The following is a 26,639-nucleotide window of genomic DNA, read 5'->3' on the forward strand; positions in this document are numbered from 1 at the left end:
GAAGATGGGGCAATCTACTTCCATAGTGATACTGCCTCAGAAACCCAAGGAGGGGTCACTATGAGTCGGGTCCGACTCGATGGCACATAACAACATAAGACATGACTGATTTGAGTAGGAAAATAAATTTAAAATTTTTTGAAAGAATATTTGGTAGCTTTCAGTAACTACAGACTTAACAACCAGAAGCCAAGGCTATGGTGCCAAAATTATAGAATCATGCTAGCTCAAAATTACATGTCCCAGCTTGCCTTGCTGACGGGGCAGGAACTAGATACAGGATGCTGACCCAGGCACTGCAACAGCCATTGTTCTCCTTGCTTCTTCCTATCATTACCTTTTAATTCTAAATCTAGAATATGGGTTCAATTGGCTAACCCTAGGTCATGTGATTGTATTCCAGCTGCAAAGGGTATTGAGAACATGAGTAAATAATGCTCTAGCTTGTAGAGTGTGAGCAAGGTTCTACCTCTTACCAAGGCTTACAAAGTAGAAAATTTCCCAAATAAAGAAAGAGATTTCAGGTCAGATTCTTGGAAGTTAAAAATAACAATAATAAATTCAGTAGTCAAAGTATAGACATTGTGTAGAGAACATGAATTTTGGAGTGATTTTGGACCTGAGTTCATATCCTGGGCAAGCTACTCCATCTTGTGAATCCTCAGTCCCCTCCTGGATGACAATGATGATATCTATATCTTAATATTATGGTACAGATTAAATGAGATAATATATGTAAAGTGCCTAGCAATAGTAAGCATTTTTTACAAACTTTTTTACTACTATTTATTTTTATTATTGTTGTTATTACTGATAATATCTAAGAATTAATATAGAGAATAATGATAAATGGTAATACAGTGCTCAGTGTCACAGATATCTGAATTAAGCATTTATTGGTTCATCAAATAATCCACATGCCATTGGTATTTTTTTTTGCAGAAGGAAAAAAGAAAGATAATTTCTGAAGCATAGAAATCTTAAACAATGGACTAACAATTATTCAGTTAAGAAGTGATTGAGGCAAGGCTCATCTCCATTGTAGCTGAAGAAACTTCACTCTTGAGCATAACAATATAACATCCCTCAGTACATTATGACTATAAAATGCCTAATGCATAGAAAACATTAAAGGCATTTATTTTGACTACTACTATGAGTACAACCATTTTTGGCTGTTAGTTGTGGGGTATAATTTACTTCTAACTCAAACTCACTGCTGTCAAGTTGATGATCCCAACTCATAGTGACCCCTCCCTGGGTTTCTGAGGCAGCATCACTGTGGAAGTAAATTGCACATTCTTTCTTCCAAGGAGTGGCTGGTGGGTATAAGGTAGGGACTCTGGCTATTGAACTTATAAGCTCTTACAGGCAGGTGTGGTTTGGACACACAGGGAATGGGGACATCTTTTCCATGGTTTCTCAGTTTTGAACTCATATCTCCTCAAGTCCTTTGACCTCCTTTATAATGTAAAAATAATGCCTTTCCTCCATTTGCACCAGGCATGGGAGTCCACCTGAGTTTCTGTGTATATAATTGAAACTTCAGTCAGGTTATTTCTCATTATTTTGGAATCATCATGCTCAGCATCATTTTTTCCATTATGTAAATGACCTAAGAATAGAGTGAAGTATATATGTGGAGTATTGGAGGAGTCTATACAGCTTTGTGATTTTGCCACAGTCCACTCTCAGAACAGATTTTAGAGTTCCACATAAGAACAGCAATCTTAGAAAATAAAATGAAGCATGATATTTACAATATCTATGATTAACCAAGTAACCACTTTGGACCAGCCCTATTCTAGATCAGGCAAGGCTATATGAGCTTCAAGGCATAGGACAGTATTCCCTTTTTATAAAAAAGAAAATTGGGCCTAAGATGTTTGAGGGACTTGCGCAGAATGCCATTACTTACCAGAATTAAGAAGCAGTCACTCGACTTACAGAAAATCATTCTAAAGAAAGGAAAGGATTAATGCTCAAAGACAGATGAACAAGAATATTTATCTCATTGTTTATAGTAGCAAAAAAAAGGGGGAGGAGAACAGCATACACATTAATCAGTAGGGAATTGGTTAAATAAATAATAGAATGCTGTATTAAAATTAAAATTGATGGCATAGGCTTATATTAAGTGTAATGGGAACATGTTCATAATATAATAAAAGGAAGATGTTAAAAGATAGTTGTATAGTTTGATTTAACAAAGATAACCTATGTTTGTATTATGTTTGTGTGCAATCTCCTTTCACAAGCAATATTGAAATATACAATCCAAAATGTTAACAGAGATAATTTATTGGAAATGGGATTTTGAGTTATTTTTAGATGTTTTTCTTTATACCCTCCCACTTTTTGGAGTTATCACAATGAGGCTGTACTACTTGTACAATGAAAAATATTTTAATTGTGGCCAAAACTGAGATTTCTCTAACTCTCCATTTATTTTGAAGCATAGCTCTGAATATTTGTGAAAAAGAAAAATCAGAACTTTTTCTACATCAATTATTGATCAATTTACCTTCCAAAAATTCATCATTTCAAATTGGTAAAAGTGTCCCAGAGTAAATTGCTAGGTTTTGAGTACTCTACTCCTTGGAAGGAAGGTTGGGCATTCCTACTTCCATAGTGATACTGCCTCAGAGGGGTAGCTATGAGTCGGGGCTGACTCGATGGCAAATAACAACAACAACAATGTTACTTTTCAAAGCATCAGAGACTATGGAATAATTTCTTTCACAGTTTTCATCACACTGATATTGAGGATCGGACAAGGTGGCAGGAATGAAAATAGTAATTATCTTGAACTAGGAAAGACAGCAACAACAGGTAACTTGATCTATATTTTTTTAAGGTAGAATCTCATGTTAACTCATGCTAAAAATATATAAACAAACAAACAAAACAAAGCAAAAAACTCTTTGTGGCAGACATAGCTAGTTCTTCTCTAAAGACTTATTAATGTGCCTTCATAATGTAGACACTGTCCAAACCAATCCTGGTACATTATCCATCTCCTCAGGCATCTGGATGTGACCACACTATTGACTCTTGCCCAAATAATGTGATCAGAAGTGATATGAAGAGTTTAGATTTGAGGAATGATGACTTTATAGTTTAGCTTATAATTTCCACTCTTCTTTCCTTTCTGAGGAATCTCTGGGTCATATAACTGGTTAACCCTCCCAGCTGCTAAGTGAAAGTTGGAGGTTCAAGTCTACCTAGCAGCACACTGGGAGAAAGGCCTGCAATTCTACTTCTCAAATATCAGCCATTGAAAACTGTATGGAACAAAGTTCTAGTCTAACACATATGGGGTAACCATGAGTTGGCCTCAACTCCAAAGCAACTGGTTTTCCCTTCTAAGGCAAATGTAGTCATGAGATGAAAATGGTAGGTTCCTGAATAACTGAACAGAAAACTGACTACCAAGCCACCATCTTTTTTTTTTGTTATTGTTATTCTCTTTTTCTTCATATTTATTTATTTATTTATTTATTTAAGAGTTTGTTTTACATTTAATGTTATGTGTACATTTAGTTTCACTCCCCATTTACCATGCCCAACCCTAACCCAGTCTCTTCCTCTTCCTGCCCAGTAACCCTCCCTCCATGCCCCTCATAGTTATGCACTCCTGTTTGTCCTGCATTTCCTCCATGTGCATGTTGCCTCTCTGGTGCCCCATGGTCTATTGCTCTAAGGGATGAATTTCCATGGAGTATGTGGGTGTGTCACCCTGGGTTAAGTAGTCTGCATGTACGTCTTGTTAACTATTGGGGTGAGAGCCAGCCCCTAGGAGTGAGGTTTATTCTAGCTGCAGAATGTACCCCAGGGCCATAGAATTGGGGGTCTCACCAGACTCCAAACCACCATCTTGGACTACTGAGTGAGTGAAAATTAATGTGTAATATGTCACCCTACTGAGAATTAAGATTATCTCTTACTGTTTCTTTAACTAATGCATTTATTTCTTTAGGCCTTAGTTGCCTTACCTGTAAAATGAGGTGTTTGAATGGAAACAACTCCAATTCTCTTCCTGTGCTTTATTTTTATTTTACTTTTGTTTGTTTGTTTGTTGTAATTCTCAGAAGAATTACATATTTAATTTGATCAGGAACTCTAACTTTCTGACAAAAGGAAATATACTGCACCTTTATCAAGAAGTCATAGCACATTGTTCCTTTAGTTTGAGATATAAAAGTTCAATTGTGAGAGTAGAAGAATTGCTGAGGACCCAGAGAAATGCTTTTGACAAAGAGGAGTGAAAGACAGAGTGATGAAGAATACCTAGTAATAAAGGAATTACACAGAAGAAATGGATAATCTCAAATAGATCTATTCAAAGGCATTTTGGAAAGGGAAATTTGAGGAAATGTAAAAAGTAAGAGAATAACAAAGAGATGAAGTGGTTTTGGTCCCTAAATGAATTTTTATTTTTGAGTGATCCATATTGCTTAGATACGTACCACAAAACTTCTCCGACCACTTCTTCTAGAATTTTCTAAAGCCTGCAGAACATCTGCAGAGAGAGGATGTCATTCTAGGATAATCAACGGCAAGTTACTAAATTAAGATCAAAATGTCCCCAACCTTGAGCATTTTTCAAAGAGTTTTTAGACGAAAGAAGCTCTCTAGGGGGCTGTATAATTATGTAATTGTACCCTTTTGAAAAGACTATTTACAGATAAGTAATGTTTCTCTACCTGTCTCCAAAGTAAGATATATTAAGTAAAATAAAGCTTGGGAGTATTTTTTGAGGAGATTGGGGAGGAAATTTGTAGAAACACTGCTGGCTGCTTAAGTAATACTCTCCCCTTATACCTTACTATAAGAACCCAAATTGAGGGAACGCCCAATTTCCATAAAGGTAAGGCAGCCACTTTAAATTCCCAGTTAATGAGATCTAAGTAAAAGTTGGTTAAGGATTTCTAGCACATAATATTCTTTAATGATTTGGAATTTATTTTTTCTTTCTTCCTGTCTAGAACAAAGGATGCATTGCTGGAGGATTGGCAGCTACTTTGCACCTATGGGGACCATAGTGACACACTAGAGATGAGATAGCAGGAAGATAGAAGGGCATATTTCCTTCTTGATATTTTTCAGTAGCTGCATGGACACTAGCAAGAATATGTCCAAACTTCCTGTTACATGAGAAAAGTAAGTTAAGTCATATTTATCAAATTTCTATTATATCATTTAAACTCACTGCTCATACTGAATTCTAACCTCAGGTTTCTAGAACCCTTGCAAATAACCCATAGTTATACTCTTACTGTAAATTCCTGATAACCTGACTTGCTTAAGGTAGGTGTGTGGGGAAGGTGGGTTCGTCTGGAAGCCCTGGTACTTTCCACAGAAAATTAACATTAGTAATCATTTACAACATTTATCTTTCTAAATACACTCAGATTTCAGCTTCTCCAGGAAGCTCTGGCTGACAACCTTTTACCATTACCTAGAAGCAAAGAATGGTTGAATGTGAGCTCTAGAATCAAACTTCCAGATTTGAATTATTAACATGTCTCTTACCAGTTGTGTGAGTAGGCAAATTAATTAAGTTCTCTAGGATCATCAGTAAAATGGGGACAATAAGTAGTGCATACCTCAGGGGCTTACTGAAAGGATTAAATGAGTTCACACAAGTAAAACCCTTATAACCTTGCCAGGCTCAACAATTTCTAGCTACTATCATCACCTTGGGCTAAATTGGGTGAGAGACCCTTTACTCTCCTATGGTTCTCTGTAAATATTTCTTTAATGACACACACAACCCCTTACTGTAGCTTCTTAAAGTGTTTTCCATAAACAAGTTGTTCTCAAATTATGGTCCTTAGACCAGTAGTCTCTACTTTGGTTAGATATGCAACCAATTCATACCAAAAATCCTGAGGTGATGCCCAGCACTCTTGTTTTAAAGACCTCCAGGTGATTCTGATGCATGTTAAGATTTGAAAACAATTGAGACCAGCATCTCAGAAGTGCTTGGGGGAGCTTATAAATTTGGAAGCAATCAGCCCTAGGACACAATGGCCCTTGACACCAGCAAAACTAGATAGTGTCTGGCTACCAATGCCAACCACCCAGGAAAGCATCAAATATGAAGATCCTGGATAGAGTGGGAGCAAACACGTGGAACAAAATCCAAAAACTCAATAATGACTGGAATTACTGGTCAGATGTAGTCTGCTGAGATCCCCAATACTATGGCCCTGGAATACATTCTGTGCCTGGAATAAAACGTACCCCCAGTGGCTGGCTCTCAGATCCATAGTTAACAAGATGTACATGCAGACAACTCAAACCCAGGGGGACACACTCACATACTCTATGGAAATACATCCCTTGGAGCAATAGACCATGGGACACCAGAGAGGCAACATTCACACAGAGGTAATACAGGACAGATAGGAGTGCATAACTATGAGGGGCAGGGGGGAGGGTTGCTGGGCAGGGAGGGGAGGAGACTAGGTTAGGGTTGGGCATGGTAAATGGGGAGTGAAACTAAATGTATACATAACATTGAATGTAAAACAAATTCTTAAAATAAAATTATATATATATATATATGCTTCCCAGGACCTTATACCAGTCCAGCTGAAAAAGAGGTCCAATAATCTGCCTGGTTAACATAATTTCCATGTAATTCTTTTGCACATTAGTATTTTAAAACTACTCTTAATTTCTAAAGGAGTTCTGGTGGCTCTGTGGTTAAAGCATTGGGCTGCTAGCCAAAAGTTCCCAAAAGTTCCCATCAGCTGCTGGCTATCAGGAAAAGGATAAGGCAGTCTGTTTACTTAAAGAATTATGGACTGGGAAACACTATGGGCATTTCTACCTTGTCTTAAAGGGTCACTATGAGTCAGAATCAACTTCATGGAAATGAGTTGTTTTCATTCTAAAATAGTACAATAGTACTGGTGGCAGGCACTGTGGTTAAAGATCTCTGTTGTTAATTGTAAGGCCAATGGTTTGAATCCACCTGTAATTCCATGGGAAAAAGAAGTGGTGGTCTGGTTTTTTAAAGATTTTAGTCTTAGAAGTTCCATGGGGCAATTTTACTTTATCCTTTAGGGTTGATTTGAGACAGAATCAACTCATTGGCAGTGGTTTGGGTTTGGTTGAGGTTTTCCAATGTGTGTTTTTTACTATTTTCTCAATAAAATGTGAGCAATTGGAAAAAAAAAAAAAAAAACCCTGGAAGAATTTGCTTTTGTGATTTGTACTATTACTACTATGATGGTGATGATAGTGATGACCAGGATAATCTTAAAATCACCAGCACACTTTACAGTTTGAAGCTCAAAGAAGTTGTTCATTGTACAGAGTATCCACAAATTCTTACTCAGTTTCAAGTTTAATTCCTTCAGAAGAGTGAATACTATATATTCAAACTCAAACACATTATTGTTGTTGTTGTTGTTATGTGCCGTCGAGTCAAACCCGACTCATAGCCACCCCTCCTTGGGTTTCTGAGGCAGTATCACTACGGAAGTAGGATTGCCCAACCTTCCTTCCGAGGAGTGGCTCGTGGGTTTGAACCACCAGCCCTCTGGTTAGCAGGCAAGTGTCTTAGCCACTATGCTACCAGAGCTCCAAACACATTATGAAAGTTTAATTATTTAAATTTCTTTGCCATTTAGTTTTGAAAAAAATTTAATCTATGTTTAATTAAAATTTTTTGTGTTTCAGTCTTTGTCATCTTCAAACAAAGGGATAGGAAAAGTTTAAATTATGTATTTACTTTGTAGAATTCAGAGAAATAAATAATTGTAAGAGCAATTTAAATCTCTAAGCTTTCAAATTATGTGGGCATTTTTGTATATTGGAAATATTTATAATGCTGAAGCTATTAAAGATTAAAACCACACTCAGACATTAGGGACATGCTATATTGGTGTTAAATGAATTTAACTTTGGTGGAAAGTGAAAGAAACATTTTCATCAGAAAAATGTATCTACACATATAAATTCACAAATCTATAAAAAAGCAAGCTATTGAGTTAAACCTGATCAGCCATTACTATTCCTTTTTGTGTTGCTGTTAACAATTTCATTTTCTGTTTGCTAATGGAAACCAAAGTAGTTCTGGTGGCATAGTACCTAAGGCATTTGACTGCTAAGCAGAAGTCTGGTGGTTCAAATCCACTAGCCATTCCTTGAAAGGAAGGTTGGGCAACCTACTTTCATAGTGATACCAACTCAGAAACACAAGGAGGGGTTCGTTATGAGTTGGATCCGACTCAACAGCAGTGAGAGTTAATGGAAGGCAAAATGTACATCTATTACATATATATTTAATTATATATAAAAAATTTATACATAGATATGTATATATGTACATATATATGTATATATATATATATATGTATATATATATATATATATATACACACACACACACACATACCCCTACAAGGAAGCCCAATTAGTACTATTATTATTAAAATTTACATATCATCCTCCAAAGCCAAAGACAAGGAAATTGAAGATTTCTACCAAATTCTGCAGCCTGAAATGTACCAAACATCCAATCAAGATATGTTGATTATTAGCAAGATATGTTGATTACTAGTGGTGATTGAAATGCAGACAGGAAAAAGAAAAATCATGAGTAGTTGAAAAATAAGGTGTCGGTGATGCTGGCGATTGTGTGATAGAATTTTTTAAGACCAACAACTTATTCATAGCAAATACCTTTTTCAACAACTTAAACAGCAGCCATACACTTAAACTTCACCAGATGGAATACACAGAAAACATATTGACTACATCTGTGCTAAGAGGCAATGGAGAAGCTCATCACCTTCAGCCAAAAGAATGCCAGGTAATAACTGTTAGATCAATCACTCATATGCAAGTTCAAGTTGAAGCTGAAGATAATTAAAATAAGTCCATGAGAGCCAAAATATGACCTTGGTTATATCCCACCTGAATTTAGAGACCAACTAAAGAATAGATCTGACACATTGAACACCTATGACTGAAAACCAGATGAATTGTGGGATGACATCAGAACATCTTATATGAAGAAAGCAAAAAGTCATTAAAAAGACAGGAAAGGGAGAAAAGATCAGAATGGATGTCAGAAAAGACTCTGAAACTTGCTCTTGAATGGAGAGTAGCTAAAGCAAATGAAAGAAACAACAAGATAAAAGAGTTGAAGACAAGATTTCAAAGAGCAGCTTGAGAAGACAGTCAATTATTAAAATAAAATGTGCAGAGATCTTGAGTTAGAAAACCAGAAGCTGAAAGAACTGAAGAAAACATTCAAGCCTTGAATTGCAATATTGAAAATTCTATGGGCAAAATATTGAATGATTCAGGAAATATCAAAAGAAGATGGAAGGAATACAAAGAGGCACTGTACCAGAAAGAACTGGTTGATGTTCATCCATTTCAGGAGGTGGCACATGATCAAGAACCAATGGTATTAAAGGAAGAAGTTGAAGCTGCACTAATGGCATTGGTGGAAAACAAGGCTCCAGGGATTCACGAGATACTCACTAAGATGTTTCAACAAATGGATGCTGCACAGGAAGCACTTACTCATCTATGCCAAGAAATTAGGAAGACAGTTCCCTGGCTGATTGACTGCAAGAGATTCATGGTTGTATTCCAAAGAAAGAGAATATTACAGAATGTGAAAATTATCTAACAATATCATTAGTATCACATGCAAGTAAAATTTTGATAAAGATCATTCAAAAATGGTTGCAGCAATATGTTGACAGGGAACTTCCAGACATGAAAGCTGGATTTTGAAGAAGATGTGGAATGAGGATATCATTGCTGATGGCAGATGGATCTTGGCTGAAAGCAAATACCAGACAGAGGTTTACTTGTGTTTTATTGACTACTCAAAGGCATTCAATCCTGTAGATCATAACAGATTATGGATAGCATTGAAAAGAATGGGAATTCCAGAACAGTTGATTATACTCATGAGGAACCTGAACATAGACCAGGAGGCTGTCATTCCAACAGAACAAGGGGATACTGAATGGTTGAAAATCAGGAAAGGAGTGTGTCAGGGTTGTATTGTATTTATTAATCTTTATTCTGAGCACATAAACTGAAGCTGGACTATATGAAGAAGAATGAGGCATCAGAATTTGAGGAAGACTCATTAACAACCTGTGATATGCAGATGACACAACCTTGCTTGCTGAAAGTGAAGATGACTTGAAGCACTTATTGATGAAGATTAAAGACTACAGTCTGCAGTATGGATTACACCTCAATATAAAGAAAATTAAAATCTTCACAACCAAACCAATAAGCAGCATCACCATAAATGGAGAAAAGATTGAAGTTGTCAAAGATTTCATACTACTCGGTTCCACAGTCACCACCAATGGAAGCAGCAGTCAAGAAATCAGAAGACATATTGCACTGGGCAAATCTGCTCTAAATGATCTCTGCAAAGTACTAAAGAGCAAAGATCTCTCTTTGAAGATTAAGGTGCACCTAACTCATGCTATAGTGCTTTCAATTGCCTCGTATGCATGTGAAAGCTGGATAATGAATAAGGAAGACCAAAAAGAATTGATGCTTTTGAGTTGTGGTGTTGGTGAAGAATGCAAAACGTACCATGGAGTGCCAGGAAAACTAACAAATCGTCCTTAGAAGAAGTGCAGCCGGAATGTTCCTTGAAAGTTAGAATGGCCAGACTTTGTCTCACCTTCTTTGTTCTTTGGTCATGTTGTCAAAAGAGACCATTCCCTGGAGAAAGATATCATGCTTGGTAAAGTGGAGGGTCAGCAAAAAAGAGGAAGACCCTCAGTGACATGAATTGATACAGTAGCTGCAAAGATGGGCTCAAGCATCACAAGGATTGTGATGCTGGTGCAGGACTGGGCAATGTTTTCGTTGTTGCACATAGGATGTCTATGAGTCAGAGCCGACTCGATGGCACCTAACAACAACATACATACATACACACACACACACATATACATACAAAAAAAAAAAAAATTCTCACTGTCATGGAGTCAGCTCTGACTCCTAGTGACCCCTCCCCTTGCCTTTCCGAGGCAGTGTCTCTACAGAAGTAGATTGCCCAGTCTTCCTTTCGAGGAGTGTTTGGTGGATTTAAACCACCAGTCTTCTGGTTAGCAGTCAAATGCCTTAGGCACTACGTTACCAGAGCTCTCATACACACACACATGCACACATATATAAATATATATATATATATATATATATATACATATGTATATATTGGGAGCTCTGGTAATGTAGTTCCTAAGGCACTTGACTGCTAACCAGAAGGCTGGCAGTTCAAACCCACCAGCCACTCCTCAGAAGGAAGATAGGGCAATCTACTTCCATAGTGATATTGCCTCAGAAACCCAAGAAGGGGTTGCTATGAGTCGGGTCCAACTTGACGGCACATAACAACAACAACATATATGTGTGTGTGTGTGTATGTGTGTGTGGGTGTGTTTGTATATATATATAATAGGAAATTCTATCCAGTGGCCTATTTATTCCTTTTATCCCTATTAAATATAGAAGAACCATTTTCTACACTTAGCAGTAGAACATCAGTATACCTTAAGTATTATTCAAAGAGTGTATTTGAAAAATCATTGGTTTAGCCAACAATGAACTAGAGGATGCTCAGCTCTAGCACCATTGTCAAGCAAGAGCTCATCTACAAGAAGAATAAGGGAATACTTGTTTAGTTTATAAAAAGCAGGAGTAGCGGGAAATAGCAGGCAGCTGCATGTTGATGACACATGATGTCCACATGTATTTAGGACCCACAAGCCCATGAATGCACCCACTTTCTATAACCAGACCAGTGGCCTTTTTGTCATTAATCCCAGGCAAAAATAGTGAAAACCATGGCACTAAGATGCCTATGAACCCACAAGCATGTCTTGTTTTTGTCAGAGTAAGTTAAGCAAGCAAGATTCTCAACATTAAACCTGTTCCCCCACATGAAGCAAACCTGCTCAAGACTTAATGGCCTGCTGTGTGTGAATTAAAGAAGGGAGCTCACACTAACATGATGGATGTAAAATGTCTTTGTAGATCTCGGTTCAAACCCTACCTCTACATATGTGGAATGAATTGATGTCATAAAGCAGCCCTGAAGCCATAGCTGGTAGGAATACTGTTCAAAGGACAGTGATTCCTGCCCTACCTTTCCCTATCCCATGAAAGACTGAATTCAGATGAAAAGTTCATTATAAATAGTTAGAACTGAGGAAACTTTAGTAACCTATCTAGGCACACTATTAGGAGTCAAACAGATCTGAGTTCAAGTCCCACCTCTACCACATTTTAACATAAGAAAGTAACCATTTCCAATGGAAGGTTGGACAATCTACTTCCACAGTGGTACTGCCTTGGAAACCCAAGGAGGGGTCACTATGAGTCAGATCTGACTTGATGGCAGTGAGTTTGGTTTGTTTGGTGGTTTATTCCACTTGTGCATTAAGTGGTGGGGGGACAGTCAGAATAGCATATACTTTTACTGCATGGCTCTGAGGGGAATAAATGGCATAGTTCATTTGTGTTGGTCAGGAAAGTGCCTTGCATCTAGTGAGCACTCAAGACATTAGCTAACACTAGTAGGGGAAGAACAAAAACAAAAACCCAGAGCAAATAACTCCTATCTGAGTGTCCTCACTTTATGATACAATGATTTTCTCCCAATCAGCCTATTGTCTTCTCATTAAGAATAAGAGGAAGAAGATTAACAAGTTGTTCAAGGGATCATGTGCAAATGTATAAGAAAAGGAAGGGCCTCATATTTGTTCAATTACATAATAATATTGTATTAGTCATGATAACTAACATTTATTGCTTAATACAGCTCAAACGATGTACCAAGTGCTTTAAAAGGATCTATTCATTTTTACTTACAACAACATGATACAGTAGGTCCTAATATCATGGTTCCTTTTTTTTTCAGCTGAAGACTTAGGCTTAGACAGGGTATGATAAACATCTGAAGATCCCATGTCCCAAGGTGATGGAAATGAGATTCAAATTCATTCGTAACCCTGTCTGGCCTCCGCACCGTATTTCACTCCTCAAAACAGAGATCATTTCAATAAACAGCAATAACTGCTGTGTCCTGGGCCAGCCTTCATGAGGGCACTAAGGATCAGACACCAGTGGAAACAAACGCTCTGTGATAACACTGCCCTTGTAGGAACATGATAGGAATAAAGGGGTGGAGTAAGGCATAGGAAAGATAGCATCTGGTATGGCAAGAATAACATTACTAACCAATACATCTTATTATGTTTTAGGCAATATGCTAAGTGCTTGACATGACTGACTTCATTTGACCTTGACAATAGTCCTATAAAGAGGGAAAATTTATTATCCTCATTTTACAGATGAGAATACAGGCCTGGAGACATGAGGTAAATTGCCCAAGGTCTCAAAATAAGCAAATGGAAAGCAGAGATTTGTTCAGATGGTATAATGACTCCTCAGATATGAAAATTATGATGATGCTTCCCTATAGCATTCTCCTGGATGGTGAACTTACATTAAGCCCATGAAAGGGGAGAAAAAGTGGGTGAGAGAGCTTAGAATGTGGCAGCAGAGGGATTATTGATTATTTTAAAATGATGTGCTTTGCCTCATACAATTTTTGTGATAATCTTCTCATCCTACTATCAAGAAACATGAAGTAAAGATTAGAACATAAGTATGAATGAGGCTGCTGTGAACAGCATATTTGACAATGGGCTTAACTGTTCCAGAAAATGTGGTCCCAGTAAGCATTCAAGCTACTACTTTGTCCCCATCTACCAATTACAAAAGCATTATCACATTTCCATTTCGATGTTCTTAGTCTCACTCTTCTCATGTGTGCCATTCTTCCCCCGGCCTCTTCCTTTGTCTATTTCTGCACAGAGAGACGCTAAGTCTCTGCACTCTGATGTGAGAGGGTGGATAAGAGGAAGCCATGGTGCCTCAATGCTGTTGTTTTGGTTTTTCTTTAAAACTTTAATTCTATTATGCCAACTCCACTGAACTTAATTATAGTGGATACAGAATTACGCAATTACCCTCTGTTCTGTTCTTCAGATGCTATATTTCGATAAAATTTACTACGTTACTCTCCCCTTGAACATTTCCCCTGGAAATGGATATGTGTTGATTTAAAATGTGTTATAATTATAATTAAAATATAGCTTACATGATGATAATGTGACGATAAAATTATAGATGTGTAGAGACAACATGGTCGCGCATATTTAGTATAAGTACATACATGGACCAATATCTGGTAACCAAATGAATAAGGAACAGAATTTTGGTTAAGGCAGAAAGCTTGTTTATGGGTTAATAAATATCTTAAGGGAGCTTAAAGCTAGTGAAATAGTATTCCAATATTTTTCAATAGTAAAGTGAGCAAAAGAAGTGAAATGTCTGGTGAAATTGTTCAAAGTAGGTACTCATATGGGTACTAAAAGATAAACACAATATTTTTTCTTGAATATCTGAGTAACTTCCTCAACTCTATCATGTATGCTGCTGATAAATTCTTAACTGAGTTTGATGAGCAGAAAATAATAATAATAATATGTATCATTGCAATGAACTATATAGTTCAGAATTACTTCTGATTAAAAAAACATCCTATTAAAATTAACTTACACCTTACATGATTGTAACTATAATATCAGAGAGAAAGATAGGAAATTGGAATGTTTATTCCAAATATTTATTGTTATGTTATCTTGACTAAAGTGTGTCACAAATGTGATTAAAATTTTTATGATACTATTTTTTGTTCAGTTTTATTGTAATAACAAACCAACTACAGGGTTTTTAAGATTTAAGATAATAACTTTTTTAACTAAGTGTTTTTAGAACCCTCAGTACTAATTCCATTACTTCATTTAATTTTTAAAATCACTTTCATGTAAAAATTCTTTATGCTGTCATTAAAAAATAAAAAAGTATCTCTACTCCAAATACTTCTTCACAACCTCACATTTGTATATCCAACTGTATATTCAGCATCTCTAACTTGCACATCAGGAAAGCACCTCAGACATTATATTCCCAAAACTGAGTTTTAATTGGCTCCGCGTCAAAAAACAAAACAAAACCAGTTGCGCTTAAATTGATTCTGACTCTTTGTGGCCCTATGTGAGTCAGAGTGGGACTGTACTGCATAGCTTTTCACTGCCATATTTTTTTGGAGCTAGATCATCAGGACTTTCTTCCAAGATGCTTATGAACCTCCAACATTTTACTTAGCAGCAGAGCACATTAGCCATTTACACTCAAGGACTCCTGCTCCATCTCAAGCCCCTCTGTTTCAGATAATAGTAACATCACCTTTCCAGCTGCCTGAGTCCCAAATACTTCATTCACCTTGTCCCCTTTTCTTCCTTTATCATCCACATTCCATTCACCAGGAAATCCTTTCCAGACCTTTAAAACGTGTCACTTCTCAGAACCTCTGATGCTAACATTCTGGTGCAAGCCAGCAATATCTTTTCTCTAGATGTCTGTAAACATTTCCTAGCTGATCTCCCTTATTTCACTCCTTCCCCCATTCTCAATACCACAATTAGAGTTATTCATTTAAAATAAGAGACATAGCTCATCAGATTTCGGCTAAAAAACCTACCACTGACTCCCTCCCTTCAGAGTAAGAGACAAAATGCTTAGATATCCTACAAGGCCCTATAAAATCTGGTTCCTTGCATCTCTGAGCTCAAGTCCTCCCTGCTATTTCTCTCCACTACTCTGCTTTAGACCTAGTGGCCTCACTGATATTCCTACAACATGCCTAGCATACTCCTTCCTTGGGAATTTTCACATTGGTTGTTCCTGGGAATAATCTTTCCCCAATCCACTCTGTCAACCCCATCACCAATTCCTTGCCCAACCATGCTCTCCAATGAAGTCTATCTTCTATTATCTATCTTTTGTTAGTTATTAGTTATTATCTCCACATGTGAGAATGTAAGCTAAGAAAGAGAAAAAAAAAAAAAGGTTTTGTCTATTTTATTCACTGATATACTCAAGTACCTAGAAGTGTGCATGTTAGCTGCTTAGTAAGTATTTTCAGGGGAATAAAACATAGATAAAGAAACAAAGTTCAAAATGGTTAACTTCCCCAAATTTTCACAGCTAGAAAATGGTCGAAAAGAAATTCAAACACAAAAGTAACTGGCTTCAAAGCCCACCATTGTGCTCAGCCTCTCTGCTATCTTACAAAAAACAAAACTTTCCACCATCTAGTAGATTCCCACTCAAAGCGATCCCCCATTGCATTTTCGAGACAGTAAATCATTACAGAAGTAGATTGCCCCATGTTCCTTCCACAAAGCGGCTGGTGTTTTGAATCACCAACTTTCTGGTTACCAGTCAAATGCCTTAGGCACTGTGCCACCAGAGCTCCTTCTCTGCTATCTAAAGTCCATGGAATTCATGATTTGTTTTAATCAGTACCATGAAAATTCACATTCCAATGAATAACATCACTAAAGTTATCCCCCCATATATATATAAAAACAAACATCAAACCCACTGTTGTAGAGTGAATTATAACTCATACCGACCCTATTGGATAGTGTAGAACTGCCCCCAAAAGTTTCTAAAGTTTTAAATCTTAAGCAGATGGCCACATCTTTCTCTCACAGAGCTGCTAAAGAGTTCTAACCACTGACCTTTTAGTTAGCAGCTGGGTGTTTCACACACTGTGCCACCAGGGTTCCAATATACATCTTCATATGTATAAATTGTCCATGTAAGCAAAAGAAACTGAAAATGGAATCCACCATGTATTACTGTAGTGATCTAAAGCAAATTTAATGGTGATTTTTAATATCATAATAAAAAAATAATAGTTATAAAGTTTGTTGAGCAACCATTGTATTCTACACTCAGGGTAAACATATGTCCATGTATATTCCATGCAATCCCTATAATTTCTCCATCAGAAAGACACACTTTTATTATCCTCATTTCAAAGATAATGAAAATAATGAGAGACAAACTACCTGTTTAGTCTAACAGGTAATAAATAAATGGAGAGTGTAGACTGAAACCCAGGTCTAACTGCAAAACTTAATTCTTAACTCCTACATGATAACTCTGAGAATTCCTTGATAGAGGTATGTTTTCTCTTAAAAAAAAAAAAAAAAAAAAAAAAAAAACACCCTACAATTATGTCTGCTTGTGCTAATAGCTTCAGAACACAGTTAAGTCTGAAATATACTGAAAATGTTTAAATAGTACTTTAAGAAATGGCATTATTTTCATCTAAACAATAATGCAGAAGAGCAGTTTGAGCCCATCTAAGTGGTTTCATTGCTTCCTTCCATCAAGAACAGGAGTCAGCAGCTGCAGAATGGAGAAAACACAGGAGCCCGAGATGGAGAATTCTGTAAATGACCAATTATAAAACTATTAAGCTGCAGCACTTTTATAGCAAGAAACAAAATAATCCATTACTCTGAAAATTTTCCTACCCCTCACTCCACAGCCCACACAAACATTAATGCTATATTTATTAGGATGTACTTCCTGTGCTCTATCAACTTGACTTCCAGCAATCGTATTAATATAGTCCTCTCATTTAGCACATATATCTGAATGATGAATTTCCCCACTTGAGTTTTGCAAAAAGAGTGGAGTGAATGAACTAAAGTTTAGGAAGAGCTATCATGATCTATAATGATGGGCACTAAATCAGGACAAGAAAAAGATCTTTTCTCATTTATTTGAATGAAAAGTCTGCTGTATATTTATTGTCTTCATACAGGACGACTTGTTGAATAACGGAGAACAAACATCTTTTATACAGAGGCAGGCATCTGTCTGCTCAAGTTTCTTTGGGCTTACAAAATTAATCTTGTTTCAGAACAAAAAATATTACTTATTTCCATAAATAGATGTGGTTAATTGATCAGCACTTTTGAGGTCTCTAAACCAATAGAATTTCTGGATAGGTAACACTATAATAATTTCAAACATTTCTGTACTTTGCAATAATTGAGCAGTATGTGTAGTTAGGAGCTCTGGTGGCACAGTGCCATATAAGGCATTTGACTAATAACCAGAAGGTTGGCAGTTCAAACCCACCACTTGCTCCACAGAAGGGAGATGGGGCAATCTACTTCTTTAAAGATTTACTGCCTTGGAAAGCCAATGGGGGTCACTAAAAGTCAAAATCAACTCAATTTTTTTTTTTTTTTTTCAGTGACCTGGGTTTTGTCAGACAAATCTAGGTTAGAATACAGACTTAGCTTCTACTAGGTCTATGACTTTGGGATCCTATAACTACTTTCCTCAGCTGTACAGTGGGTATGATCATATATACTTTATAGGACTTTTGTGAGAACAAAATGGGGTAAAGTGTTTTTAGCACATGATACAATGGCTCAGACAAAAGACTGAATAAATGATAATTATGATGATCACCACTACTGTTATTAAAAATATCTGTTCCCATAAAATGAAATATGCATCATTGTGGTTTCATAAGGTTTATTTTTTTTGCCTTATAATCTAATAATTTGACACAAGAAACATTTACTAATAAATACAATTGAAAGAATGTTAATTTTCAAAAGATGGAAATATAATCTTAAGTGTGGCTGGTGCAATGCTATTCTAAAAAAATATCCACCTGATTTAAAAACAAAAAAGCTTTATTCTACAATTTTTGGTTTTGTTTTGTTCTTAATGTGCAAAATATATATTTTTTATTGAGTCAGTTTGCAAAAGGTTCAATAATGAATTAGTCTACTTTTTTATAAATGACCTCTAAGATGGTGACCATATATGCATTTTAGTTGTTGGAAAAACTGTTCTTAATTACCTATTTAAAGTAAGATGGGAGAGGAATAGAGTTAGGCTGGTTTCTTACTGTAGAGTGACCCAGGAATTTAATGTATTTTGAACTCCATTGTACCATTAAAATGCCTCTGTGCCCTGGGGGCATCAACAAAAGATTTGCTTTAATAAAAGGAACCGAGTGTGGTTCCAGAGCTTCCAAATAGGAGGCCTATAGGTTGCACATTACATCAGAAGCATTTCCCCTCTCCCTCAACTTCATCAAGAACACAAATGCTCAAAGCTATTACAGTCAATGTTGGAAAAGTTGTAGAGCTCTCAATATCCCAAAGCTGGGCTAGAAGGACCATGCTTAAAAGATAAAGAAAATTCAGTTTATTCTTATTATTTCACTTAATGTCAGGAATCCACTGTTTTAGCTATGATGGCTTTAATTGTATATGGTAGAAAACACATTCAAGAGAGTGAAGGGACAATTTTTAAGAAAGGGAATGTACTGTAAATTCAGGTGTCTATCTAGATTCAGGTATAGCTAGATTTGGACATTTCCAGAATGTTATCAGGGCTCTGAGACTCTTTTCATCACTTAGCTGGTTTACCTCAGCATGTCTTTATTCCACAGAAAGACTCTTCAGGTGTTGGGTGTCCACTGGTAGCCCCAGAATCCTATCTCCACAGTTTGAAAATTCTAGAGAGGAGACAATTTCCCCATTTTGCTCTGACAGAAAAGTCTTGAGATGGATGCTGATTGGCCTGGCCAGGGTCAGATTCCCAAACCTGAACCAATCTCCTGCTTTGCTTGACCTCATTCATGTGACTCATACTGGCTAAGGACAAGCAGAACATCATGATTAACACTGTTACTTGGCAATTTTTCCAAAAGAAATGTCTGGTGTTTTTGCACGATGGAAAGGGACAGGCCACAGTACAGGCAAAACTTTGTAGTATGTAGTATTAGGTAGCACAGCTACCACAGTTAACTACACAGTTCTTACCACCTCCCTGTACCCTACAACCATGAAGTAAGCAGAGCCAGGAGGTAATTTTCCTCACTACCTGCCTTGATAAATATGACTGAGTAGCAAACTGGGGAAAGAAGAAATCATCTGAATTTGGGGAACCAACTAAACTGGTATTAACCCAGTTACTCATAGCTTTTTGTAAAACACAATTCGTAAAAAGTTCACCCAACTCATTCCATGTTCAAAGTAGAAGCTGGAATACATATTGCAGAGTTTTGATAAGAGCAGTTTTCTCAAAGTTAAAACATGCTACAAAAGAGAATAAAGACTTTTAGAAACTATTTAAAAAAAATCAGGTGAGAAACATGAGATCTTAAAAAGGTGAGTGACTTATGTATGGTAATACAGCTAGTTAATGGTAGGGTAGAGACTGGGAAACATTTTATGTAATCCATCTTTTAAATCGTTGATGGAACCTATATACTATATATGGGGTGGGGAAGAGTGATTCAGAGGGTAGAATTTGTGATTTTTTATATTCTAAATTTTTATAAAGAAGTAAAATGCATTCATTATGTCACTTATCCTTAAGACAAGGATGCCCAAAAAACTTCCTAATTAAATGGAGATGTATACATAAAACATGTGTGGATATATCTTCAAATATAGTATGTGTGTGTCTTGGTTCCTTCCTGATCTGCTCTTTAAAAAAAAAAAAAAAAAAAAAGCCCCTTCAAAAATTTCCCACTCACCATCTGTTAGGTAAATTTCCTGAAACACAGTAAACGCGGGGGCAGAGATTGTTATAGAGACTATTCCAAATGGTGCTGGCACTTATATTTACAAAATTTTAAAAAGAGTATTTTAGGGTGAGATTTTTTAAAATTTCCCCTACTAGATAGTAACACTGTACCACCCTAGGTACCCAGTTTTATCCAATTACATAAAATACTAAGAAAGAGAGAGAATGAACTAGGTATCTATGTACAAAATGTTGCCCCAAAAGTTTGGCATTATATTCAAGCTTCAATAAACACAAAGAGAACATTGACAAATTTACAAATGTATGTACAAGGTTCACAGGCTTAGATTCACAATGAGCTCCAAGAATGGTCAATTTGACCACTTTTTTCCATCTGGTTTTATTTTGGGGAAAAATCAACTGAAACAGATGTTATTCACTTCCAAGTCTACATTTTAGACCATGAAATATTATTCATTCGGAGTTAGGAAGTATCAAGTATAATTTACACTTTCAGGATATTTGCTTTCAATTCAGAAAGAGAAAACTTTGAATAAAAAAAAGTCCCCATTACTTTCCACTATTATGTATGTTACTTATAGCCCTGTAAAATAGTGGCCAAGAGGACTTATACCAATTGTATAACCTTACCACTTTAAACCACTTCCCACACTATGATTATTTTTTAATATGTCATACTCATCGTCTGTATTAATTTATGTTTAATCTTTCTTAGCATTAGCAGAGTATTATTTTGTACAGGCTCAGAAACAAATCTCCTGAAATTCCTCCCTGATGCTTCTCTGAGGCGGAAAATGCATTGCAGAGCAGTTGCAGTGACTTAATTCTAGTTGGCAGAGCCCGAGCCACAGACTAATTTCATTAGCCTCAAATTCTTGGATTTGAAAGACCCACTGGATATGATTCCTGTCCTCAGACCTGTCATTTACGATCCAATTCGGTGTGTTTATAGCAGAAAGAAGACTTGGTCAGCTCATACCTTTGGTCTGGTATACCAGTAGGAAAATAGGAATCAGAAGTCATAGACACTATTTGCATCTGAGTAGTAATTCTTGCCCAAGTCTTAATTTTCAAGAAAGAACTTCATTTCAGGCTTTGCCGCCACAGCTTTCTTCTTCACATCAGTTACTATCTCATTATCCTTCTCCTGCCTAGCCCCTCAAGTGCCTAAATATTCCTCCCCCTAGCCTAGATGCTTATCTCACCATCAATTCATATCTCAAGTGGTTGGCTTAGCATAGTTCCTACCAAAAAAACAAAACAAAACAAAACAAAGCAAAACAAAATAGAAAGGAAGAAAAGAAAAACCAGGAACAGGGTAAAAAAGAAAACTCAAATCACTGGAGAACTAGGAATCCAATCAACGGAGGAGTTCCTTTTTATATAGGACAATCTTAATTGAACTGAACCTGAAATGCCAGAGCATATTCACCTGCCATCCTTCCCCTCAACCCCTAACTGTGCCTTTGAACAATGGATCTCTGTACCACTATTCTCTCTATTCATTTTTCAGGCTTGCAGAAGCTGAAAAACTGGGGAATGGAATTGCATGCCAGGAGTTTCTAAGACTGAATGCACAAAAGGCCACTGGAAGAGATTTTGGGAATATATATGCATTCCAACATGGGCAATGGTTAACCAGAGGCCCACACCAATGGTGGTTCTATAGTGCTAACAGTACAAGCTACAAGTTGCTGCATTTCTCCTACCCCCAGCCTTTTCTCAACAAATGCAGGTGAAAACTGAGGGCTCTTTTTCCCTCAGCTGTTCAATCCAACATGAATAGCTACAATTTGCAAATTAGAAGAAAATGACAGTGTTGTCTCTGAATGGTTTTGGTCCCAACCCACACTGCTAACACTGGCATTCGGTTTCTTTCCTTCCCAGCCCAGAGAATGGGGGAACTAAGTGTGAGGCAGTAGATTTTTCCCTCACAAATGCCTCAGGTCCACACACCAGAGAAGGAATCAGCTCCCCCTGGAATCTTTTTAAGTAAACACAGTCCTTCAGCCAAGTAGGCAATCCCTTTTTTGACTTTAACAAACACTTCACTCTTTTTGCATCTGCAGCACTGTCCATGCTTTGAATGAAAAAAAAAAAAAAAAAAAAAACCCAGAGAGAGAGAGAGAAACAAGCAGCAAGACAATTTTAAAATGCTAAATACAAATTCCCTCCTCAGTCCCCTGAGGGCTCCAGGAAAATGTTGTGAATCTTTCTCAGTGGCTCTTAGGTAATGCCTCTGACCCTGTCCTCTCATTCACTGCTCCTTCAAGTTCTCTAGCCTTAAGCTCAAAGCTGAAGGAAACACTCCTGGCCATTGGTTTTGTTTAGAGAAGCCCTGGGTCTTTCCCAAAACAAGCAACTCAAAAGGAAAGCTGCTGCCCCAAAACACTTTTGGGTTTTCAGACATCTTGGGCTCTCCATGATGGCACACTCCACACTCCAGAAGGCTTAGGGATGCTCAAAGTAACAGAGAGGACATGCAAGGTTCTAACCTTGGACAGGCACCCCTCCTTCTGGTGCAAACACAAACTTCACACTTCTGGGAGGTAAGGGAGTGACAGCCTGAATCTCAGAAGGAATCTCCCCTCCCCAAACTCAACACGCTTAAGGAAAGCACTTGAGAGGGAGCCAGTTCTTTAGCTCTGGAGGGAAGAAGGCATAAGGATGCCACAGTGAACCCCCACAACTGGGAGAGGATTACCTGGGTCTGGGTATCACAAGGCAGAGAGACCAAGCCAGGCATGCATTAGGAAAAATTCATCTCAAGAAAGGAGATGAAATAAGAACTTAAGGGTGGGGGTACAGGTAAAAAAAGGGGAGACATAAGTAAAACAAAGAAAAAAAGAAACAGCAGCAAAGCAGGGAGGCAGAGTGAAATAGATAAGCTCAGAAGCACGAGAAGGGAAACCACAGTCATATACTGACAGACCCAGAAACTCAATTTCCTAACCCAAAGCCATCCATTTAAACGGAATGCAGCTCAGAGCCACTGGACACGGGCAGCGGGAGCAGGTGCCTAGGGACCACTGCAGTAGAACCCCACTGCTCAGCTGCCCCATCCGCCTTCCTTGCATTTTCGCCATCGTCCTCCCACTCGGAGCTGGAAGAACGCGAGGCCCTGCTCAGGGCACCCTATCATCTCCCTCTAGGCGCCTTCTTGCCTTGCTCTGGGTAACGTCCCCGGAGCTGAGGAGTGGAGTTGGGGTCTGCATTTGGGCGGTAGCGGGCGAGGGGGGCGGAGGGAGGAGGCAACCAAAGCGATTTGGTTTTGCAGTTCGCATGAGCTCATCTCTAGGCTGAGGTCTGAAGTAGAGAGAGTAGAAAGCTGAGCGCCCAGCTCCTGCCAGTGGCCAGAGTGCCAAATGCAATTTAGAAGGTGCAAAATTGCCCAGAGCAAAGCAACTGGGGTCACGTCTGCGGGTGGCTTCTGCCCACTTGAGCAGTGTCCTCGTGCCTCTTGTCGCACGCCCTCACGGACACAGGCTACAGGTCAGAAAATCCAACGCGAGGAAAACGCCAACGAACATCCCAACCTAGGTTAAGAATCTGGCCCTTGGTTTAAGAAGTGCCTCCTAAAGCTCGGCCACTTTGGGGTGTGTTGGGGGGGGGAAGCTAGTGAGTTGGGAAATGCCATTATGAGGCATCCTCTCATCTTTCACATTCCATGTGCCTAACAGACTCTCACAGGAGCCCAGTACCGTTATAAGCCTGTTTTCGGACCATATTTCACTCTAATGCAAAACCATTTAAATCATCGCCTTGTTTTTCGCAGATTGCTTCTTGTAAATGGGGTCATAAATCCAGGATGGAGTCGAGCCCGGTGGAGTGGAGCGCTAAAAGGGGAGAGATGGAAGGGATATGAACCAAGCAGGGAAGGTACCTCCTCTGGCGGGGTAAAAGAAATTCAGCAGGCTCTCCAGGGTGAAAATACGCGAAGGCTGACCTGACTCTGCACCCCGAGAGTCCAAGCCAGCTTTTAGGATTAAGAGCGCAGGGAGCAAGAGCGCGCTCCGCCCGGGAGGGAGCGCCCCCCTACCTGGAAAAGCCTCAGGATGTTGGCTACCATGATGGAGACCGAACTCCCTGAAGCCCCAATCACTCCAACTACTTTCTCAGGCTTGACGAAGACCGGAGGCTCGCCGTTGGTGCAGCGCACGTCGGAGGTGTCCTTTTGGATGAGCGCTTGGACGAAAGTAAGAGACTGCTCCAGCGCGTAAGTGTCCCTGGAACAAGTGTCCAGGATCCGAGCGCCTAGTGTCACATTGGGTAGCAGGTTGGGATCGCTGTTGATCTGGTCCAAGGCGTAAAGCATAGCTTCCAGCCTGTGAATCCCGTTCTCCCTCTTGATATCTCCGCATGGCACTCCGCTGGGACCCTTGGCGTGCACCGGGAACAGCCCCCCGAGGGTGACGTCCCCCTCGATCCGGATCGAGTGCGGGGCGTACATCTCCTGGCCGCGTGCCGCCGCCGCCAGCGCGCACAGGAGCACCTCCAACACGCAGCAGGGGAACTTCATCAAAGTCAGGACGCGGAGCAGCTTCCTCAGCTGGACCATGCTGCTCCGGCTGCTGCGGTGGCGGCGGCGGCGCTGGAGGGGACGGTGGCGCCCTCGCCGAGGTCTGGGCCCCTCAGGGTGAGCTCCTCTGGAGAAGCCCAGGGTCTCCTGCAGGCGCGTAGAATAGGGGCCCCCGGGGAGAGGCGGCTGGAGAGGGTGGGGGGTTCCCGCGGTGCCTGCCAGCGTGGGACTAGGTGCGCTCTCGGGTTCGCGGGCCGGCGCGCAGCGCTCGCGCTCCGTAGCTAGCTGTTCGCGCTCTGCAACAGCCCAGCACTGGGGAGAGGGCAGGGATTGCTATCGCTTTAAATGGTCGTTCTGCTCCTTTTCCTCCTCCTCCCACTCCCTCCTCCCTCCCTCGCAGGCTCTCCTTCTCCCCACCCTTCCCAGCTCCCGCCCTCCCAGACTAGTTTGCATCATCACGCAGGGAGGGGCTGCGTGCTGAGGTAAGGGGGGCAATGGGTGGGCAGCTGAGTGGGGCTGGAGGGGAGCTCTGAATCCGAGTTTTGAGGTACACAGGGAATCCAGGGATTGCACGTCCCAGGCAAGAGCTGAGCTCCTTCCCCCAACTCACTTTGGAAGCCTCTTGCCCACCTAAACCCACACTCGCGTCCTGGACTAGGGTGACACCAGCCTGGGGATGGGGCGGTGATGTCTAGTGCAGAATGTTCCTAGCCTGAGTTCTTGAGCCTTGGCTCTTCCTTCTGGGAAAGCGTGAAGGAATCGCAAGGCAGAGAAGTCAGGGATGGAAGGGCGCGGAGAGACCCTAGTCTTTACGGCTTCTCCGCCTATGCCAGTTTCTACTAAGAAAAAAAAAACAGAGCCTGTTTCGTGACTTAAAGAACCTTTACTCACAGCCTTCTCTGGCGCTAGGCTTTGGGGAGGCAGAAACCAATATGGAAACGCTGGGAATGAGAGTGCATCCTTGGTCTTCAGGGGTTACTGGTGCCAGAGCTGGGTGGTCCCAAAATCGTGGTCACCCGCGGATCTGTCCGCAGAAACCTCCGACTCGCCCCTTTTCTTCCTTTCTTCGCGAGAGCACAAACGATAACTCTACCGAGCGCGCTTTCTTCCCTGGCGCTGACAGGTGTAAGGTTCCCTCCTACCCCTTTCCAGAGATGATTCTGAGCTGGTGACAGGTTTTTGCCGGTAGAAACAGCAGGAAAGAGGTGGTGGTAGGAGGAAAAAAGAGGAACGTGAAGAATTCTTCGCACTGGTTCAGGATAACTTTCTGTCCCGAGCTGATGAGCTAGGGGCAGTCAGGATGCCTGAGCAGATTCCAAGTGCAAATAGGAAGCTCTTTCTAAAAGGTGCCTCCTCTTACTAGCCCTGCCTATCTTGGCCCATTAAAGCAATAAGTGGCCTTAGTTCCTATTAGAAAAAAAAAAAAAAAAGTTAGTATTTCTGTCCTTGGGGATAGGAGTGTGGACTCAAGGAGATTAAATGCAGACTTTTGCTGGGGCTTGCTGTTGGAATGCAGAAACCCATATTATACAGATTTGAGAGTGGAGAGAAAAACAGGCACTGAAATATAATTTTTGCTGCTGCTGTTATTATACTA

At 39.4% G+C, this 26,639-nt stretch overlaps 1 protein-coding gene across 1 annotated transcript in view; it reads right to left on the reverse strand.

The window, feature by feature from the left end:
• The window catches only part of GRM7 (glutamate metabotropic receptor 7), a 1,568,320-nt gene extending 1,543,239 nt beyond the window's left edge, over window positions 1-25,081 (reverse strand). Inside the window, exon 1 of the mRNA XM_007945853.2 lies at window positions 24,563-25,081. Coding sequence (XP_007944044.1) covers window positions 24,563-25,081 — 519 coding nt within the window. The remainder of the gene's footprint in view (window positions 1-24,562) is intronic.
• Window positions 25,082-26,639: the final 1,558 nt, after the last annotated feature.

The sequence above is a fragment of the Orycteropus afer genome, unplaced genomic scaffold (genome assembly GCF_000298275.1).
Source record: "Orycteropus afer afer isolate SDZICR_OR568_19922 unplaced genomic scaffold, OryAfe1.0 scaffold00144, whole genome shotgun sequence".
In the NCBI taxonomy this organism is placed as follows: Eukaryota; Metazoa; Chordata; class Mammalia; order Tubulidentata; family Orycteropodidae; genus Orycteropus; species Orycteropus afer.